Source organism: Pezoporus flaviventris, unplaced genomic scaffold, assembly GCF_033815535.1.
Source record: "Pezoporus flaviventris isolate CSIRO_AGI_PZ_B2104156 unplaced genomic scaffold, CSIRO_AGI_Pfla_v1 ptg000037l, whole genome shotgun sequence".
NCBI lineage: Eukaryota > Metazoa > Chordata > Aves > Psittaciformes > Psittacidae > Pezoporus > Pezoporus flaviventris.
In genome coordinates, this window is record NW_026892585.1 from 13,446,700 (window position 1) to 13,468,943 (window position 22,244).

Below are 22,244 nucleotides of genomic sequence, written 5' to 3' on the forward strand. Positions count from 1 at the left end.
TGAAGATGTACTGTAGCTGACAGACTTACAACTGCTGGTCAAAGAAATCCAAAACTAAACTTGCAAGCATACCGTCTGCCTAGTAACACAGTCTTCCCCACTGTGAGGTGTCTGCTCAAGCTCCAAAATTCAAACCAGCAGAGAGAGCTGGGAACGCAGACCATGAGGCCTCTGAAAACCTGGGGAAATAAAACTTTATTGACCAACAGAGAAGACGCAGTTTTAGTCACTATAATCATAATTCTTTAAATATTCATCCCAGCTGAACATCTGGGTAAAGGAGACTTCAGGAATTTCTTGCCATGGCCTTCAAAGAAAAATGGTTGAGTTTGACAGGACTGAGGAATCCTAAGCAAGCCAGGAGAAACCACTCGTAGTTTCAGACCAGCAGAAAATGAGCCCAGTAATTATTTTGCATGCCCTGATGGAGATTGTAGCAAAGCATATCGCGCTAATCAAGAGAGAAGATGAGGAGTTTTAGCTCTGAGGACAAATGGGAGAAAAAAAGAAAAGCATTAGCACAGCAGGAAGAAGAAGCAGCAGTTCTGTATGAAGAGTGGCAACACGAACTGCTTTGTATGGAGATGGATGTGCTCAGTCCACAACAGGCATCTCCACCGACAACCCCTATCTTTAGAGGACGGATGAGGAGTGTTTCTGACTTACCGTGATGAGCGTAGCATCCTTTCACCTGCTGGAAGAAATCCCCAAAGTGAAATGCTCACTGAACTGAGAGCTGCTGCTACTTGAGACATGACCATCTATGCCCAAGAGCCCTCAAAGAAAGGAAACTTTCACATTTGATGTATAGCTGAGGACACAAACTTCAGAACAGATTCCCTCAGCTCATTCCCTTCAAAAGCAAACCGTTTCATGTATTCAGCCCTTGTAAAAGAAGACATAAAATAAAACCCAACCCAAAATAACAAACCACAAGAGTCAGGCCTTCATCTGTTAGTAGGTATTACAATTTTCTTCCCTTGACAGGTCCCACTTGTTGAGAACTAATTGGTTTACGAATAATTTAAATTGCCTTTTAGTATTCAGAGCAAAATTATCATAGTTTACAGCTAATAAAGGCAGTTTCCATAAATACCATCTTCAGAGTTGGCATTGTGTTGGATTTTCGTACTGATGAGTAGAGGAATCCTTAAAACCAAATCTTCCATCTTTGTCCTCCCAGAGTCACAGCCAGTAAACCCAAAATGAGTCACAACAGTGGGAGCTGATGAGAGACCATGCAAAACAAGGTGATGGGTTAGGGCGTCTGAAAGAAAACCCTGTGCTTGGGAGGGTTGCAGAAGACACGTGGAACATCAGAGCTCTGAAACTGCTGATCTTCTAATGGTTCCTGATCATAATGTACCCCTTGCAGGGAGAAGATCATTATTTTGACAAGTCAGGTGCGTTTATGAGATGCAGACAGGGCTCTAGATGCTTTCCTGGTCATTAATGAAGGGAGTTGACCTTAAGGGTCTTTGCAACCCTAACCGTTCTATGATTCTATGATTCTGAGCTGAAGGACAATGTCTGCTGATACAGGCTGGTAAGGTTTCTAGTATTTCCCTGGAGCTGTGCTAGAAATAGATTATATGAACTTATGCTACGAAGCATCTAGTGTCTGGCTGGAGTAACCTGGAGTAACTGGAGTTACTGTTCTCTCTACTGTGGCCCTGTTTCCAGACGAAGACAACAGACAGTACTTTTTCTAAACACAGTTCAGTGTGGATAAAGTCTTCCAAGAAGTCTTTGAACACCACAAGCTTTTCTTACCCATCTTCACTCTCAGTCTCACACTGCCTTTGCTTGCTGTTCCCTCACTTTTGGATTTCCATCACACACAATCACAATGAAACCAATGCCCAGTCCCTGTCCTTGCTGCCAGTTTGCAAGGATCCATGTCAGAGTTCCTGCTCAGACTTTAATCATGCCTTGGGATAATTTCTGTTGATCTAACTGACATTAAACAATACCATGTAATTGCCTTTCTGTTTTCTCTGACTAAGAAGTACGTGACATACCTGTTAGCGTCAGTGAGAGCCGAGCTTGAACGCAGATTGAATGGCAACCAGCCACAGCCTTGCAGGACACCTCAAGTGCCAGCTCAGTGTTCAGAGCAGTAGATGTAAGAGTTCGTTTTTATATTATGGCTTCAAGCCAGCAGGAGCTTATACTTCACTGATGTAAGTCACTTCCTCTCCGTTTGATTGGCGCAGATCACAGTGGTAGAGTTAAAACCAAAGGTAAGGAACATCAACTTGTAAAAGTGTTCAAATGATATAGCACAATACCTTCTGCTCCTGAGGACACCCTTACTGTGCTCAACTCCAAGTTACCATTTTCACTCTTGAGAGAATAAACTGGTGAAATTTGGCTATATTCAGGCAAGGATAATAAGACCTACTTTCTAAATAGCAGAACCCCTTTTATAACTCCTTTTAAATCCCACCTGCAGTCAAGCAATTTTCCCTCTCACAATGTCTCAACATACTTCTCCTTAAAACTTTCTAGGTTTAGACTACAAGTGATGCTGCCTCGCTTGGTTTAATTTTCTTTTTCTTTTATTGTTTTCCACTGGAACCTGTGGCATTGAACAAACTTCCCTGGAGATGGACAGAAACTTTGAAATATCCTTAACACAAACTTTTAGAGCACAAGTTCTAATCAGCAGTAAAATTTGCTCTTTCCAGCTTCATCAGGGATTTGCTCAGTGTTTCTTTTAATGTCATTTTGTTCTTAACCATCCCCTGAAGCAGGTCTGTGGAGGGCTAGACGTACATTTCTGTTCAGCTTCCAGTAAGACACTACAGACTGTGGCAGGGACAGAAGTAGGCAGGAGGATTTAGGCTCAAGCTGTGGCTCTCTCCTGATGACCCTGGGAAGACTAAGAGAAACACTGTCATTCTTCATATCAGAAAGGGATGTTCTGATATGGGGAGGAAAGAAGAAAATGCCTTCACCATTAAAATGAACAATGCATTCTGCATCATATCATAGAGTTACAATAATCCTACTTCCTCTGTGCCTTCCACACACACACACATGCAACTCGTGCACACACATGGAACACACATGTTCACACACACTTGGGCTGATCTGACTCTATGCCCAAGAGCACACCCTTTTCAGGGCTGGGTAAACCATGCTTCCTTACTGCAGCCCATGAAAGCTTTTTCTTGCAGTCTGCTTTGGCATTTGCCCAGTCCTCTGCAAAGTGGAACTGATGAAAGGGGAGTAGATGCTATACATTTGTGACAGATTAATAGATCAGTGAATCCTTTTCCTATAGCTTTATAATTATAATGAAGTTTCAACTTTGTCTGTAGCCCAAGTTTCAAAAAACTTTGAGATTAAACTTGGCTTTTCTCAGTGGCAAGCAAGTTAAAACAAGAGCAGTATCGATTACTGCCTCAGCAATACTGTGATCTGCTCACAACGGCCTATGGAGAACACAAGTTTAAACAAAGGGAGAAGGTGGGCCAAGAGCTGCAGATGGTGGTTAAACAGACACTCAGCTGCACACAGACTCCCAGCAATCTTGGCTGTAATCGCTTACTCCTCAAAATGTTCTTAGGATAATTAAACAGAGGCTCCTTTAATTGCCTGTTGTTATAATGGCTGCAGAGAGAATTTGGCCATTTCTGCTTGGCCACAGCTCAGATGGATTCACATCATTTCCCATCGCCCATAAACAATCATTCCGTCATATGCCAGAGAGATGCATTCTCGTTCCCTTTTCATCTCCAGAGCAAGGAACAAGGGCCTCTTCACACAGCTTGCACCTGTAAGGTCCTGGTAGATCTTCAGTCTCTTTGCTGAATTGGTGGCAGCCTTTCCACTCAGGTCTCGGGGGCTCTGAATCATTAATGGACCACTCACCTCTGCTCTAAAACCTGGACTCTGGCTTGTTTTGATGAGCAAAGCTGATGTTTGTTTCTCGCTATCTGGACTAGTAGGTATGATTCATAACACCTCATGGCACCATCTATTTTCAAAGTTCATCTGATCAGGCCTGTATTTGAAATCACTGTTTCTGAATCCTAGTAAATCTACTGCAGATGTGAGACTTCTATATCCAAGTCCAACTGGCAGGTCATCATGTGCATCCCTATGCAGATGTGGTGGAAAAGCATCCAATTCTTGTGTCCAAGCTCTTAAAGCAATCTCAACACCAGCACTAGGCCTGCAGCTGCATTAACTTGACTGCAAGGCTGGCTTGCCTTTCAAACTGCTGTAGGCAAGGGGGAGGAGTGCATCCCCCACCTAAGATGTATGAGTTCCCCATCCCATTCCACACGTGGCCAATTGTCTCAGTTCTAACAGGGAATCAAGTTTTAACTCTAAATTAGAGAAACTGAGGCAGCACTGTGGCATGACAGGCTATTTAGAAGGCAAGCAGAGCATCTAAAAGTGTTCTGTTCTTTCACATCAGTGAAACTCCAGAAATACTAGGCCAATTATGTGGGCATGAAAGGTCTTCTCAATGGGTTTTGCATGGCCATCATTACAGCTTACAGTCTGCAGCTAAGTGCCCTTCTGGGTTATGAATAGATCCAACAAGGCTGGGGTTGACAGAGCACCGCTGAAGACTGGTGTAAATGTTTGTATTACTGCTGTTTGTACCTTATCAATGTTTGTGCAGGATGAATTTCCCTCCCTGAGATGTTCATTGTGAGTCCTTTCATTAGTACCCTAAAAAATGCACTTTCATATAAAAAGAAATTACAGGTTTTGGAATAAGTCAGGTCTCAGAGAGAATAAAGCTGCATTAAAACTTCACTAAGCACGTCAGTAAATTCTCTTCAGCTTTCTGACTCATTGCCCCCCTTCATATTGTTCCTTTGGCTCACGGTAGCTTACGCTTCTTTATAATGACAGCTGCCTTATTAGAGATAAATCTTGAGGTTTTGACACTGCAGAATGTAAATAGCACCTAGGAGTCACTCTGCCTTTATCTCGCTAATGAGATACCAAGGGGGGGAAACAGTGATGCAAGTTCTGGTTTAGACCTGAGACAGGTCTCACTCACGCTGGGAAAGGGTTGCCCAGAGCCACAGCACAGGCTCAATTGTTGTTGCCAGCAGGAAAAAAAAAAGCTTATTTCACTTACAGGTAAATGAATTGGAGTTTGGGAATATCAGGCTAGTCTCATCACATCATTTCCTTCATATTCTTTTGTCCAAGTAGTACATGGATCTTGGATCTTTCCCATTTGTTAAGTGAACCATGATGAGTTTGAAGAGAAGGGGCAACAACCAAGAGAGAAATAATCTAAACAATCTGCTAATGCCTAATTCCTTTCCAAATGTATAGTTCCTTTATAGCACTCAAGAGGCTGTTTTCAAAGAACTGTTATTGTATCCCCATCCTTCAAACATCGTGCACATTGTGTATACTAAAGCAAGTCAATCCTGTTGGGGTCCTTCCATTCAAATTGCTGTTTTTTCCATTAGAAAAGACCAGGAAGTACGATTAACATTCAAATGGCCAGGCTTTGCTGTTTTCAGATGTTGGTTGTAAAGCATATTTGTTAAGCACCATCTGCTGTACGTTCAGAAAATAGCAACCAAAATTACTCTTCCCAGCTTTTCAATCAAATTAAAATGGTTTAAATTCTATCTACTATCAAATACATTGTTTTAGGTCTGGAATATTAAAACTGCATTTATACAGACCTTGAATTGCTTTATCTATGTACAGTTACATAGAGACCACAGACTGGGTTAGACACTTGGGGGAGAAAATGCACTACAAAACACCATGTCTAGAATAGGGCAGTGGAAGGAGATGAAGAAATAATAGCAATGTTGAGCCTGATTTGCAGATGTACTAAACAAAACAGGATGGATACAACCGAAGACAAAGCATTGTCTTTCAAGTGTAAATTTAATGTGCGGTAACCACAGAACACAATGATAAAAACAGAAGCAATGCATCAGCTAAAAGTTCTAAATGGGGATTATTAACTTTTCAGTATGGTCTAATTAGCAGAACAATTATTACCAATACTCCCAAACATCACAACTCTGTTGATGGTGAACTGTGCTGAAGAAATGTATTCCAGTGATTAGCCTGAATTCAGTGAATAGCCTGAAAGCCATAAATAAATCTAAAGATTGTTTAAATGGAGAACAGCCACCAGACTTTTTTCTCAGCCCCTCTCTAAGGCCCTTCTGCTGTATTTTTCTTAAAGAAGATTTTCCTCTTTAAGCATCTTAATGAAAAAAAATGAGTCAGAAGACATCCAGCTCAGAATTGGTCACACAGGAGCAGCAAGGGAAGGATTATTGCTTCACATTTGTGACGTGCCCAAATGGACAAGACAGCAGAACTGGAGAATCCTGACCCTCAGAAGGGCTCTGTTGGAGATCCTTGTCCTCTTCTCCTGTCCTCCCTGTCCCCTTCCTCATTGCCCTTGCAGCCCATCTGCCCATCATGCTTTAAGAGAGTTTCTCATTTTGTACCTCTGCTTCCATCTCAGCGCATTTATTGCCCTGCTTTCTCTACCCAGCAGTGAATGTGAGCCTTGCAGGCTGTGGGCCATCACCAGCAGGACCCATAAACCACATACTGGAGAGGGCAGTGGATGAGGCAGGAGCCACAGGAGGTGGCGTTTCAGGGTTTGAGGCTGAATGTCATTCTGAGGTAGCTTGGTCTTTTCTATAGGCTTCCCATGTAAAGCTGGACATCTTCATTATTTGTGTTAGTCACCCTTTGGCACTACATCCTAAACACTTGGGGTCAGAGCATCACAAGTACTCTGCTCAAGGTACCCATGGGACCTATACTAGGTCTACTAGAGTGCTAGAGGTGCCAATGGGACCTATATTCTGCCTCTATAAACAGAGCAAATGTTCTGCAAAATGTCAGTCTGTAAAGCCCTTATGTCAGGCAAACAAAATGTTGACTGTTTTTGGGCTTAATCTCACCAATGGCCATGTGAAGCCTGGCAAGAGACAATTGAGGGTGAAGTCTGTAACTGCACGCTGCTTCAGAGGTGAATTAACATAGCATTTTGGTGAGAAGGCTGCATCTAAAATGGATGGTGAAAATAATAGGGAGTAATTGTGACCACTGAGTGGTCATCTGAGGTAAAAGTTATGTGTGACGATGTAAGTAGTCACCAGGTACACTAGCATGGTCACCTTGGAACTGTAGACCCTGCGATCTCTGCATTGCCCTCCCATCTCAGTCATGGAACAAAGACTGCTGAGCTGAGCCTTCCCTCCTCAATGTATCACAATACTGAAGCAGCCTACCACTGGGGACTTGACATCAGCATACTTAGTACAAACCAAGAAAGGAGTCCCACAGCTACAGAGCATGCAGCACCAGCAGTCCTACTAATTTAAAGCAAAGTCCCTGTTGCAGTTTAAGCCCAGCCGGTAACTCAGAACCACAGAGCTGCTCGCTCAATCCCCCATTCCCAGAGGGATGGGGAGGAGAATTGAAAGAGTATAACTCCCATGGGTTGAGATAAGAACAGTCCATAACTAAGGTATAACACAAACCACTGCTGCTATCGCCAATAATAATAAGGAAAATAACAAGGGAAGAGAACACAACCACTGACCACCCATTGACCGATACCCAGCCTTACCTGAGCAGTGATCTATCCCTTCTGGGTAACTGCTCCCAGTTTATATACTGGGCATGACGTGCTGTGGTATGGAATACCTCTTTGGTCAGTTTGGGTCAGGTGTCCTGTCTCTGCTTCCTCTGGCTTCCCCTCCACCCTGGCAGAGCATGAGCCTCACAAAATCCTTGGTCAGAGTAAACATTACTGAGCAGCAACTAAAAACATCGGTGTTATCAGTGCTGTTCCTAGCAGTGATAACCACTGCACTGCACCAGCTACTAGGAAGGGGAAAAATGACTGCTACTGCTGAACCCAGCACAGTCCCAAATCTCTTACCTTCTGTGCTCTCCTCACCTCAGCCTAGGAGGTAAGAGATCCCCCAAAGAAGGTCATCTTCTTGCTCAGTGCTGATACCAGCCCATGCCTTTTGTGTTCATGATCTACTTACCCTTACAGAAGTAGAGCAGATTCCTCTTCACAAAAAAAGTAAAAAGACTTGGCAATTGTGATGCCTGATGTGGAGCCCAAGGGACAGAACCTTTGCCAAAACACAGATCAGTGGATTTCTAACACATTTCCTTGTTCCTAAAGTTTCTGTGATTTCTGTAATGCATTATCATTTCTGTTCGACCAGTGGGAAAACTAAGGTAAATAGCAGTGAAATGACTTGGTCAAATGACACCACAAGAATGAGTTAACACCTGCACAGAGTTAAAAAATCCCATCTCCTAGATCACAGGTAAAAGTAAAGGAAAAAGAGTTCCCATTGCTCCTCCCTCCCCTCCCAAGAAATAGCAGTATTTAACATCAGTTCTTAGGAGAACAAAGTATCACTGTGTGGGAGGCATTGCTTTTCTGAGTCAGACCTCGCAAAGCAGAACAGCAGTTTCCATTGCTAGCTATGAAATAATCAGGCGTCAGTATTTATCTGTATAAAGATAATAAATATTAAGTTTATAAGGGAATAAATAACATCTTTACAAACATACTCATCACAATCCTACTTCCACAAAATTATATTAGCACAATATTGTTGCAAAAACTGTACAGACACTCAAAGGCAAGCTGGGGCAAAGTTACTGCACAGCTTTGCAGTTGTGTAAGATACATTTAACTACATAACCATTTTAAATTCAACAAAGGTTTAAACGGAGACATACCGAAGACAGAAATGTAGTAAAATATTAAACATATTTCCTATTTACATGAATGCACCTCAGACAAAATCTGTTAAAAATTTAGCTTGAGTAACCAAAGCAATTCAAAGCATTAGAATGTAAACATGCTGCAGTGATGCTCTTGACACTGCAGAGCATTTCCCAGAAAATGCATCTGAAATATCTCAAGTAACCCATCCATACATTAATGGCTTCAAACATCTCATATATGTGATACACACTCTAACGTTCCCTGCAGCTTCTCTTCCCTCTCATCATTTGAAGGGTAACAGTTAACTATAATGAGTGAAAGAATTATTCTGTGGTCTCCTCTGGAGTTGTTCTTGATGCACACCAATGTGAAGAGAGTAAGGGCTGTGTAGCAAACACAGTGGGGTTCAAACACCTGCATATTTACAAACCCAAACTAGCAAGCAAACATGCAGGTGCCTGAGATGGGAGAAACAATTTCCTCCAAACTCTACTCATTTACTTCACTCCCTTATAGACTGAGTGAAATTTTAACTGCACAACTGCATCAGGACATACCTACTTCTGGGTTTTGATCCATATTCTGCAGAACCAAATCCTTTTCTTGCTAAGGGTTTTGAATGCCAGACAATGGTACTCAGGAAATAACATAAGTTAAATACTTGCACTAAATATTACAAAACATCTTTAGTTTCTAAACTATCTTTATCAGTTTCTACATTCACCTTCCTTTCTCCTTATTAACACCATTTATAAAAGTTATTGTGAAAGTAAGTTAAGAGGAACAAATTAATCCCTTACCCCCCTTTTTAACTGTGATCTCTCATAGCAAATTATTTAGTGATCTGTCTGCAGATGCTTTTATTCTAATATGGTGCTATCAGAATTTTATAATGAACCATAGTTAGAAGCAATTAGAAGCCTAAGAACTGAGGGAAGCCACACAAGGATTGTGGATGACTTCCACAACTATAAAGCCAGGATGGTGCTAGTATGATCTCAAGCAAGTTTAAAACTAGTACAGCTAGCAATAGTTCTCTTTATATATAAATTAGCACACTGAAATGGTTCCCTACTTTTACCAGTGAGAAAGAAAAAAAAAATCAAGCTCAGTATCTCCCTTTAAGAATAATCAGAAACAAAATAAGGTAGGAAATTGCAATGTAATGTAAGAAATAGTTATGCTGACATTGAAAATCAACAGAAAACATTTCACCAATCTTCTAGTCATAAAACAAAAGGCTTCGAAGAGCCTTGACTTCTCTGATGTTCTAGTAGTAGATAGCTGCATGATCATAAAGCAGATCTTTGTATAGAAATCATGAAGAAATACAAAATATCCTGAGGTTTAATGTTTGATCCTGCCAGATGCTGAACTCTCTGGCCCTGACCCAGCAAACCATTTAAGCATGTGTTTAGAAGTCAGCATGCATGTTGCCCCACTGAAGCAAACGAGGTTATTCAAAGTTTGAGCACAGTTAAGTGCTTTGAACGATTGGGTCATTAAAGTACCAACCACTTACTGCCAAAGTATAAGGTTAAATTACAGCTATGAACAGGCTGTTGCATAGCTGTCCATTATGAGGCTTACATCCCACTCTTTGAAGACTGCTTTGAAGCATTTCTTCACCACTGGCAAGAAGAAAATGTGGGCTGGTCTGGGCAGGAAATTCCTACATTCCCATCATTTCACTTTATGTGCAAAACCAAATTGTATTGATGCCCAGGTATAAGCATCACTTAGGGAAATATGAAGCGCTATCAATGATAATGGTAATTACACAATGCCACCCCTCTCCCACCACAAATACACACTCCATTAGAGCCAACTTCCTCCTGTATTGTGGGGCTAGCATTAGCTCATAACTCACAATGAAAAGGGTAAAGTCATGCAAATAACAAATGCTACATGTCATATTTAGTATTGCTTAGTTTTGAAGATGCTGCTTGCTGCTGAGCCATGTTTCTGCATGGTGAAAAGAGTGTTATCAAAAAGAAAACGTATGCCCTCTTAGTAGTAGGTAGGAGTTGCAATCTTATCTCAGTCAGGAACAAGGCTAGTTATAAAAACGCATTTGTAGTCTTTGTTCTGATAACTGTACACTGGGAAATGCTGTGTTTTCACTAAAACATATCCTGGAGGAAATCAAAACAGGTTTGTTGTGCTACTGGAAGCACAAAACCAGAATTCTGCAGGTGTTTGCCTCATCTCAGCCCAGGAAAGACCCCTTTCCTTAATTCTGGTGACTTTTTCTACTGTGATTTAAGGGTTGGGAGAAAAGTAGGAATAGAAGATCATAAGTTTATTTTAATTATGGATTTCTATACCTACTGATATCACCAGTTCTATTCAGATCTGAAGAAATGATTCCACTGTGGTTAGTTTGGGGGTTTTGGGTGGGTTTATTTTGCTGAGGGAATAAGGATGTACTTTACCTTTGCTTGGAGAACCCTTTCAGTTTAGTTCTTACTATTTAGAGGGAAAAAATCCACATAGAAAAAAAATCCTATTGCTACTTTCCCCTTTCTCATTTGCCTCTTACCCTTATTCTGCCATCCTAGCTCTTTATTTCCTCACATTATTGTAGCATTTTCATTCAAACACAGTGCCACACCATCTGAGGCATCAAGAGCCACCTCGTATTCGTAGGAGCACCTTATTTTGTTGTTACAGACTTTAGTGCTCGGGTGTCATGGTGATGCTTGTACCAGAAATACTAATCTGTGCAAGGATCTTTACACAGAGAGGAATTCTGTAATGGCAGCACAGTTAGGCCTTTGTCCTGAAAGGTTTGCAGTCATATACTAGAAATGTTTCTGTAAGGAAGCAGAAACACCTCTCTTGCCACAGGGCTTTCTGAAATGGTAAAACTGGACAGCAGAATAAGCATTTGATCAGCATTATGCAGAGTTCCTGTTTGTCAAATAGTGAGACATAATACTAAGGCACAATGCCCCCTTACTCAGGTCTGTTCTTGAAATACCTGAAACATCTCACCACTTCAGGGCTAAATGCTGTTAACTGCCTCTGTTTCCAGCCTGCCCAGCTGCAAATACAGGGGCTGTTATTCTCATATCCATTAGCTCTGATATAACCTTGTCTACTTTTGATGAAAGCAAAAAACCAAGTACCCCTGTACAGTCACTCAAGATCAGTCCAGCTATTGCCAGTGTCAGGTTCTGTCAGTGGGAAGCCAAGCAGTGTCAAACTGCATTTGAATCCTGTGTTCCAGAAAAAGCAGAAAAATCTCTCATGAGAAGAACTTACTTCTTTTAGATTATCTACTGGAAGCTGCTTATGTGATGCAAGGATGGGGTCACATTTGGGTAGGATATTAAAAATACCTTAGGTTTTTGCTCTAAGTGCATACCTTACACTACAGAAGAAAGGTGTTCTTGGAAGATGTGGGAGTACCCACAGAGGCTTGAGCTATGACTCAAATTGCTCTGCTTGGCTGTGGCTTGTCTCCATGGTTTATAAAATTCAATATATATGATAAAAATAGACATAATTGAAAGTAAATGAAGAGGAAGTAAATGTATATGACCTCCACATATGCCAGCTAAAAGCTGACTTTGAAGTGATGATGACATGGGAGATATGGGACAACCTGATGCAAAGCAGACCTGAGTAGATTGGTAAAATACCAGCTGACATTCCCCTGGTGGCATATGGCATTCTAGAACATTTTCTATCCATAAACATAAAAATTATGCATAAACCCAAAGCCTCATTTCCTCATTGAAATACAGAATATTAAATTACTTGCCAGGGAACACACAGCAGGTTAATGATGAAGCTATTGATCCAAGTCTTTCCTTAATTCCATCCACTGGATTGAAAGTTCTCAGACTTTCCTTTAGGATCATTCTTTGGTTGGAACCTTTGCTCCTTCAAATATATTTCACTTTGCAAATTGGCACAAAGTTATATGCACAGATTGACATAAATATAATCAAGACCAAAACTCACACTACCATCAGTTTTGCTCGGTGAATATATGTTGTGGTTTAACCCTATGCCATGTGGATTTTCAACTTTCTGCTATTATTAAAAACACATTATTGCATGCTAAACACACTTAGCTACTAAAATTGGATTATCAGTGAATTTTGTTAAAAATAAGTCCCCGGTGGTATGCAGAAAGTTTCCAGGTCTAACATCCTAGGGGTAATATTTCATGAGCCCTAGCATCCAAGGGCAGTATTTCATGAGCCAAGACAGCAAAATTAGAAAGAATGCGGCACTAACGAGGAAGATGGGCTACAACTCAAACTCTATGAGGCCAGTGGTAATGCTATTATTGATGTTACTGGACTAGACTTTCAACTTTCGAATAGCCTGGAAGAAGAAAAGCAAACAGGATAGTGGAGTGAGACAGGCCGAGGCTGGGACTGATCCGGTCATAATAGCTCAGCTGGGCACACAATAAGTACAGATAGAGATATAAAACCTATGCCAAGTTGAAGCTCAGGGGCAATGTCTAGAAAAGCAGAACTGCTTAGACTGTACCTGTGAACCCTTATCATTGCCTTGAAATCTGCAGAGTTTGGAGGAAAACGCTCTACAGCACCATAAGGGTGCAATCAGACAGCTTAGAAATGAAACCACGTTCCTCAGCCTACATCACTAAAGGGAAAAGCAGGGGGCTACCCTTAATTAGGCAGATGTGAAAAAGCTAAACCAAGGAATGAGTTCTCATTTTGAGAAGACCTCTAGGTCAGGCTTCAAAATGAACTCTTTCAAGATTCCAAAATAGAATTTGTCCCCCTCTTCACCCGGCACCAGTTAAGTATTGCTTGAATGTGATCAGTGGATTGAGAGAGCTGGAGGGCTCTCCCTTCACCTTTCACTCACCTTTATCAGTCAGAAGAAAAGGGAAGGACAGCTCACACCATTCCTGTGTGCAATTCACTTTGCCTGTATTTTTATTTTGGAAACACTGAGCAGTAAGTAATGAAAACCTACCAGTAATGAAAATCTATCCTAAAAATAGAGGTAGGCAAATAACCTTTGTAATGGCTTAGCCCCCTATCTCAGCATCAGACACCAACAAGCTGAAATTTCTTCTGTCTAACTGATGCTTTGAACTATTTTAATGACTGCCATTTTATATTTTAACTCCTTGGACCTATTGCAATTGCCCTAAATTTTAGCTTTGCCATTCAATTATCACATGGGACACATAAAACTCTTGTAGTTTCCTGCTCTGATAGGATCTGCACATTTGCAATTCTGCTTCCCAGTGCACTTGTGTGTGTGGCTTCAAAACCCTTCCTGCCAGTAAAACCAAATTATTTAACTGTTCTGAGAAAATGAATGCAAAGGGACAGAAAAAGATCAAGCTGAGTTTATTTAAGATGTGGATAAAGATCCATGGAACACCCCTGGCATTATTTGCCCAGCTCTCTTTAACACTGTGGTGGTGCAGCATTTTGGTTAGCGTGGTACCTAAGCTAACTGGTCTCGCTTAGCATTCTCCTCCAGGATGGGACTGCAGGCAGATTGTACAACCCAAGTGTGTTGCACCCACTCACTCACTGTAAACTCAGACCCCGCAAAACTTCCTGGAGAGTGAAGAATTGAAGGATAAAACTGTTCAAAGCATTACAATGTGCAATTTCAACACAAGGCATAACAGAAGTAGCTATGTGGGAGGATATTACTTCATTATAAACCTAAATCAGATGCCCAAAGATTTCTGTCATCTCCAGAGACCATTCTATCAGGCTCTACAAGAGGTTTTCCAGTGGAAGAAAAGTAGTCCAACACCCTCCCCCCTCTCCTCCAGGCTTGAGAAAGTTGTATGGCTTTTTTAACAGTTTCTAATGAAATCCCATATTATTGCTTCTCCCCTGGGAGACTTCAAAAGTCATGCAAACTTCACAAAGCCCACATGTTCATAAACCTCAAGCAAAAGACCGGTAAGGAAATAAATTGCAGTTTTCCAATTAGCATTTGACATTCTTTACTGTTTTTTTGCTGGGGTGAATTTGTCTTTCTTCTAAACCATCCTGATAAATGAAATGAGTTACTAAACTCAGCATTATTTCATGTTTTAAGGCACGCTGAAATCAAACACTCCAATTCACAGTGGGATTTGCTCTCTGCATAATATTTGGGTGAAATATGAAACAAACCCAGCAGTTTCAAACATGTTAAAGGGGCTAATATGTACATGACTGTTTTCTTCAAGCTCCTTATTGTGTATTCACAGCTACTGCCAAACACAACAGCAGAGACGGGGCATTAGGATATGAAATGGGAAGTGGTCAGGTTTTCAAAGCAAGCTGCTGGGTGCCAAATACTTTTGAAAGTCTGGCCCCTGACTCTTTGGCGCTGTTCCAGAAAGAAATATCTCTCTGCTGGCAGCTGGCCAACCAGCTTTGGAAATCATTTTGCACAGTAATTTCAGTAAAGCATAAAGGCCAATCCCCAGCTTTCTGTGCCTGATTAAGCACTGTCACCAATCGCTATGCAGCTCTAAGGTACGCATGAAATATTCCTAGATAAATCCTCCATCTCCAGAGAAATGTGTTTCCTGTACAACTGTAAATCCAGGTTCTGTGTTGAAACTAATCCAGTCTGGCAGTGCTATGGCCCTAGAAAAGTTTCCTTGGAAACGACAAATTTATGCAATGGCAAAGTCATCCAATCTTTTCATGCCAGTATATTATATTAAAAACACCTGGTTTATTTATACAATGACTTACAGATCACGGTCCTAGAAATAATAATACATAAACTTTATAGCAAAAAATATACATATAATAATTCATCCTTCTATGATATATAGAAATGATGTATATTTGAGTGTGTGGACATATATATAAATATATGGGTTGTACTTACGTTTTAGGGCACTTGTGTATAGATATGTGTATGTACATACACACAGTATACATTTATATATCTTTCTAGGCGCCATGTGTGTATACATAAACACACAAATACACACACAGGAGCATATTTACAATCTGTGATTAGATGTGTATTTTGCAGTATCTGCACACAAACAGCTGCAGTCTTTCACTGGCTGTGAGCATCAAAGGGGTCAGTGACCACCCGCATTAATGTCCATGGGAAGAGAACTAATGTCATCGCTGTGGGCACAGGACTGGCTTGATACATCTTCCTTTGTGAAGAACTAGATTTGCTGGACAGTGGCATCCTGCAATGCAGGGCTTGTTGCATGGGCCAATCTCGTTCCAGTTGTCACATGTTTTGACACATCCTGGACCACAGGTATCATAAACTGCACCGTGTTTACACTGAGTTGCTGTAAGACAGTTAAAAGGAACAAAATACCATATTACAGAAAGGCCACAAGGAAAGTTAGCTATCTGCTTGGTTTCTACTGCAAATATCAAACCCCACATTTTGCTATGGCGATCATCTAGAGGAAAAAAATTACTCATGTGATTGCAGTACATTAAATTCAGCACTACTTTACATCACAAATACAATGGTAGCAAATTTCCTAATCAAAAGGTATCAAGTTCCTAGCAGTCTTAACTTATTTTGAGTATTTTAACACAGATGATGGTATATAAAGCTTTGGTAAGGTTTGTATCTATAAGCAGATCTATGCTCTATATTTAAGGCTTGACATTGTTCATTTATGTGTTACTATAATTTATCAAAGATTCCTGAAACATTTACAAGGACAGACAGTTATTATCAGTCCCACTCCTACAGGAAGGAAAGAGACTTGTTCACCATGTCGGATTTTCTAGCCCTAAGATTATACTTTCAATAATGCATGTTGCAGCAGATTCGAACAATGCTGTTAATTCCGCAGCACCATTTCTAAACCACAACAAAACAATAAAAATCAGTTATTTCCATGCTTTATGCTATTTTACCAAGGGATCGCTGAGAATGAGAATTCTTGTACTTAATGATCCCAGTATCTATTCATTGATTTATGTAGTTGACAGTTCAATGCATTTCCAACATAAGAGACCACTGAGGGCTCAGCTAAAAGCTCTCTATCCCCTCAAGATCAATATTTAAACTCTTAACATTTTATATCCTGACTTTTTAGTATGGAGAATAATACATGCTTTGATAATGAATAGAAGTCCGTTATTCTTTCTAATGGCTGTGGTGATGGTAAAACCAAGTACTAATAGTTTATAGATGGTAAGGGATTCTCAAGAATCCAGAATCATCTCTTTCCATTAACAGAGAGGTGGTTGCATTAAGAAGGTTTCCTCCATTTTGGGAGAGATAGAAAGTCCAGATTTTTTAAAGACCAGTTCTGTTATGGACAGAAGCATGCTGTTCCGTGGTGAGGATTTGCCTTAGAGTGCCATTACAGCACTATTATTATTCGTAAAGAGAAATAGGCAGAAAGATATTGGTTAAATATGTATAAGAATGTATAACAGAGGATGGAAGTCTTAGTGCTAAAGCATCATAAATTTAAGGGGTTCCTCCTCACCAGTGACAAGGTGATCTTCAAAATAGCATCAACTTCTTGCAAGTTCTACTTCTTATGATTTTTATGATATTTATGTATATGTGAAAAGTAACCTTGAAGAAGGAATTCTGTCAGGAATGCATACAAAGTTCTCTGGACACATATATTAAATAAACAAACAAAAAAATGGGTAGTACAGCAGAAAAATACCCAGGAGTTACAAAGAATCAACAGCTAAATATTAGACAGATACTAGATTTTAGGTAGATATTAGGGACAGAAAAGCTCTCTAGCTTTCAGCATGAGAAAGTACCAGAGCAAGCTACCCAAAAACTCCAGGATACACCTTTTACTGCATATCCCTTTAGAGCAGGTTGGAAAAAAAACATGTGTCAGCAATGTTCAAGACAGGCTTATTCAGCTTGTGGGAACAGATGTTTTGAGCACTTTTTTTCCCACCTTTCCCCTTCTCTCTTGCTGTGCATGATAACTTTCATGTACACTGAAGAAGGAACAAACAACAGGAATAATTAAAATGAAATCTAAATGAAACAGGAAATACAGAAGATGGGAAAAACATGCAAGCAATAAGAGTAAAGTAAAATATTAGATTCATGACAAACTCTCCACTTACACACTGTGTTAAGAATAGTGACTGAATCTCTATAAAATGGGAGATTAAAATGTGTTTGTAAACAATGTATTAACTGTCCAGAAAAGTAGACCGAGATGTTCAAAGATGGATAGCGATTTTCCACACAATGTCAATTCTTTAAGAGGACTGTTTCCTAGAAACTTCCGTCCCTCCTTCTGAAAATGAGTTTCCCTTCGAAGGATCTCTAATGGACCAATCACAAACAGAAACATCTGCCTTCAGTACATGCAGTTTCCGTATAGAAAGGTCTGTGAGCTTCCATTTTTAGGCTGTACAGGTTTCATCCCACAAAGCTTCACTGCAGTAACAGCCAGCTCATTTGTTCCACCTGAGCTCTGTTTAGTGCCTCAGCCAGTGGGTTTCAGGAAAGTTGGCCAAGGTCTCCTTTCCACTTCCTCATCTCTGCCCAGAGCAAATGAGAACATACTACAGCCTGCCTTCAGCAGCAGTGGCATCTCTAAGTAGTCCCCAGCTCTGCGTTACCACACATGGATATGGTATGTCAAAACACCTCCTTCTCCTTCAGATGATGCCATGTAGAAGATAACGTGACTTTATTTTCTGCTGTAGGCAGTACAGAGTGGCATTATTAACTCGTTGTCAAGGGGAAAATCAGGAAAGTACAATGGCTGCTGTTTCCTGGATGGTTTTTATTGTTGAGTGCTTCAGTTGCTAACATGTGGTGTGATTGATCCAGAACATTCCACTTCATCAACACTTTAAAAAAATAAAAATAAACACATTCTGCAGTAGGCTTCCTGGGGCCTGCTGAAATGAATCAGTACCATGTAAACATGGAAAACAGAAGTGATGCCATTGCACCCGTCTTTTAAGGCAAATTCCTCTCTTAAATAGCCAATCTCTGTTAGTAATAACTTCCTTAGTGCACTAACAAAAAAATAATAATTCAAAAACCCAACCCCAAAGCACAAAAGTTACTAATAATACTGCATTTTGCAATGTTACCAGTCCCAACAGGATTTTTCCACTCTTCTTCTAGAACATGTGTTTGGCATGACAGATGTGAGCTTCCTCAGACCACTTTCTGAGCTGGCAGGATGATAGCCAGCTCCAGTCCAGAAGCCATATAGACACATAAATACAGTACTGTGCCTGAGCTAATAAACCCTGCCTAATAAGGCTATACAGTTTTCAGACCAGGGCTGGTTTATTCCAGCCAGTTTGGCAGCTTCATAGAGAAGGCTTGTATCTGTCTGCGCCTGTCTTTGTAGACATGGCTGTAATTATTTAGGAAGAATTCTTGTTCCCCAACACAAAAGCCAAAACACCTAACATGGAACTGCTGAAGGATTCCCTTGGTGGATGATATCTGGTAAATCTGATTCCACAGAAATTCCTAAGCTAATTTGTGCATCAAGGAATCGTCCTGCTTCTGCTGGTGTTGAACAATATGGGCTTTTGAGTTGTTCTGTAGGACTTCCAAACCGAATGTTACCCGTGGTGCTTGTAATTCACAACGTCTCCCTTTCTAACATAGCAGAAGGCAACAGATCTGGGTACTGACCTTTTAATGATACACTTGTGTAAATCTTTTCAACTTTTAGTTTTTAATGAGTTTCCACTGAAATGTCAGAATAGCCTTATGATATGTACTCACACGCAATAAAGCAATTAAAGGAAAGCAACATATAGCAGGGAAAAAGAGTGACTTTGGCCAGAAAATTCCACAGCAGAGAAGAGGGGACCAGGGAGAGAAGAGTCAAAATCATATATACACTCATCCTCCTCTAGTCTAGCCAATCACATAGGAAAAAGAGAAAATTGTTCAGTTTTTATGAGGCTGTTAGAGCGTGTCAGCACATCAGTGCTACCATGTGGATTTTGCACTTTATTATAGTCCATATCTGCTTTTTATTCTTGCCTGTATAGTCATGCCCATGACAGGGAGTTATTGCCATCTGCCATCCTTGAGTCGTCTTTCTCTCAGTTCCCTCAAAAATTCAATGTGAAATTACTATGGCCCAAAGTCTTTCACCACTTCAGATTACTTAATTGCACTTTATAAACTGCTTGCTTGGCCTTTCTTGGGCTAACACACCCCCCCCCCCCCCCCCTTTTTTTTTTTTTCTATTTCCTTTTCTCTTCAAACCTCTTCCATTTGTATCCTTTATTTTACACCTTGTATCACTTTGTTTTATTTCTTCTGTCCCTCATGCTGGGTCTCCTGGCATTTTTTTTTCTCCATCACTCATATTTCTTCATGTGCATGTCCTAACAGGTCTCACTTCCCACTATTTCCCATAGAAACCCATATTCCTTTCCAAATCCTCTCAGTTCCCATGTGGATCTCACAAACCTTTTCCTACCCTAAGCATATTCCTTACTCATTAGCTTCTTCTCTTCACCCCTCCAGTTAAATGACAGCTGACATTCTCCATACCAAGCCAAGCTCAAAGGACAGCAAACCTTGAACAGGAGTATTTTGTGGAGCACTGAGAGGAGAATATGCTGCTGCACTGAGGGAAGAAGAAGAGCAGGCAGGGAACAAGACATGTAATTCAGCCTCCTGAGCATCCTGTTTGGCTGGCCCTCCAGACAACACAAGCTTTCTGAAGGTTGTAAAAATGAGCTAAGCATACAGCAGTCAGGGTAGAGGAACTGGCAGCCACACAAGATCTGGTTTTATAACACACAAAAGAATAATTAAAACCTGACTTTACTAATAAGCATACTCCATTTTCATCAGAACACAGCTCTTCCAAGTATCCCACTAGCTATGAAATGTCAAGCAGGAAATGAAAGTCACAGAGCGCTAAAATTTTATTACGGATATATTGTTTCATACCCAGGAACTTCTATCCATAATTAGGACACAATAATTGTAACTAAAAGTTTTGGGGTGAAAAAAAAAAACAAGTTAAAGATTAAAATCTTGATGCTGGCTGCTGGTAAATTATGGAGTGCAGTGGATGCACTTTAATGTAATGCTTACTGCATGATTTACTGTAGAAGATGGTGCTACTTTTCTGATACTGGATGCTTAAGTGTTTTGAGGGTACTTGACCGATACAGCTTATCAGTATCTTCTGCTTAACAATATCTCCCCTTTCCCTCTAGAAGCCTGCACTGAGATTAAAAACTTGGGTGGATTTAAGCAGTTCTTTCATTAGCTTTAATGAAAGATGTGCATTTAAATTCCTTCGTAATGTTCTCTCAAGGACTGTTTTTGCCTCAGAAACTTTTCTTGTCTTTGGTAAAATGCCAGAAAAAAAATGTGAAAAGAAGCTTCAATTAGTTAAGTCGTGATATGCCAGCACTTGTATAAACTCCTTAAGGCAGGGACTGGGGGTTTTATTCCTTTTACAGCATCAGCCAGAGTAAGGTCTCAGTCTGAAGTGCTTTGGACAAAAAAATGAATAACTAAAGTCAGGATGCTAGCAGATCAATAGATTAAAATTACATACATTGTATGTCTGAGACCACATCCTTGAGTAGGGCTTTCACTTAGTCACACCCTGATTGGATTTTAATGTAACTTTGCAAAAAAAAAGGAAAAAGAACCTTTTGGGAACAGCCAATCAAGTGAAATGTGCTCTGTCATTCCCTCATCCCTGCTATCGTGACTTCAACAGAAAAGGAAACTGAAGTTGAGAGAGCAGACCCTAAGCCACACATGATCACCAGAACGGACCACAGAGCAATAGCTCTTTGACCAGCAGTGAGTATCCTTCTCTCATTGTCTGTTTTTTTTTTCCAACTACTGTCAATTGCTTTACATAAACCTGAATACACTTCCAGGCAAACCGATGCCATTATAGAATGTCCTAAATTAGTGAGACCATCATCAGGGGAAATATTAATCTGCAATATTGCATTTTACTTCAAGTGACCACAACCACAGGCCACCACTTCTCACAGAAACAATTATGCCCAATCACTGGCAATTAATGCAGCCCTAATCACATGGGGAATCTGGTCCAAGCACCAAAGATAATGCAGGTTTGAATTTTAATATTCCCATGAAATACATTCTCTCTCCTTCCCTCGTTGAACCTACTCCAATCATATATGCATGTTGTCCCTGGAAATACAGCTGTGTTTAACAGAAGGTCAAAGGAGTTTAAACACTGTCTGTAATCACAGAATCCTGGAATGGTTTGAGTTTGAAAGGACCCAAAAGCTCATCCAGTTCCAACCCCCAGCCAAGGGCAGGGACAGCTTCCACTAGACCAGGTTGCCCCAGGCCCCATCCAACCTGGCCTTAATCAACTGTTTACATATCCTGAAAGAAAAAGGCATGTACTTCTTCCTGGAAATACATAAAATTAAGACAGGTGGCATTAGAAGTGAAAAGTTTGCAGCAAAATAAACATTTCTAGTATTTGATGGTCACAAATCTTTCCTCCTAAGGTCTTTCTCTATAACTCAGTATGCAAGCTCCCTGCTGGTACAATTCTGGTCCTTTCTAGATGGTT

The 22,244-nt window shown here is 40.5% G+C and overlaps 1 protein-coding gene across 4 annotated transcripts in view; it reads right to left on the minus strand.

The window, feature by feature from the left end:
- Nucleotides 1-14,063: 14,063 nt before the first annotated feature.
- BMPER (BMP binding endothelial regulator) overlaps nt 14,064-22,244 on the minus strand; it is a 146,778-nt gene continuing 138,597 nt past the window's right edge. For all 4 annotated transcript variants that reach the window (XM_061464741.1, XM_061464740.1, XM_061464744.1 and 1 more), the window contains one exon: nt 14,064-16,007. In XM_061464741.1, the coding sequence (XP_061320725.1) occupies nt 15,826-16,007 (182 nt within the window). In that variant the 3' untranslated portion in view covers nt 14,064-15,825. The remainder of the gene's footprint in view (nt 16,008-22,244) is intronic.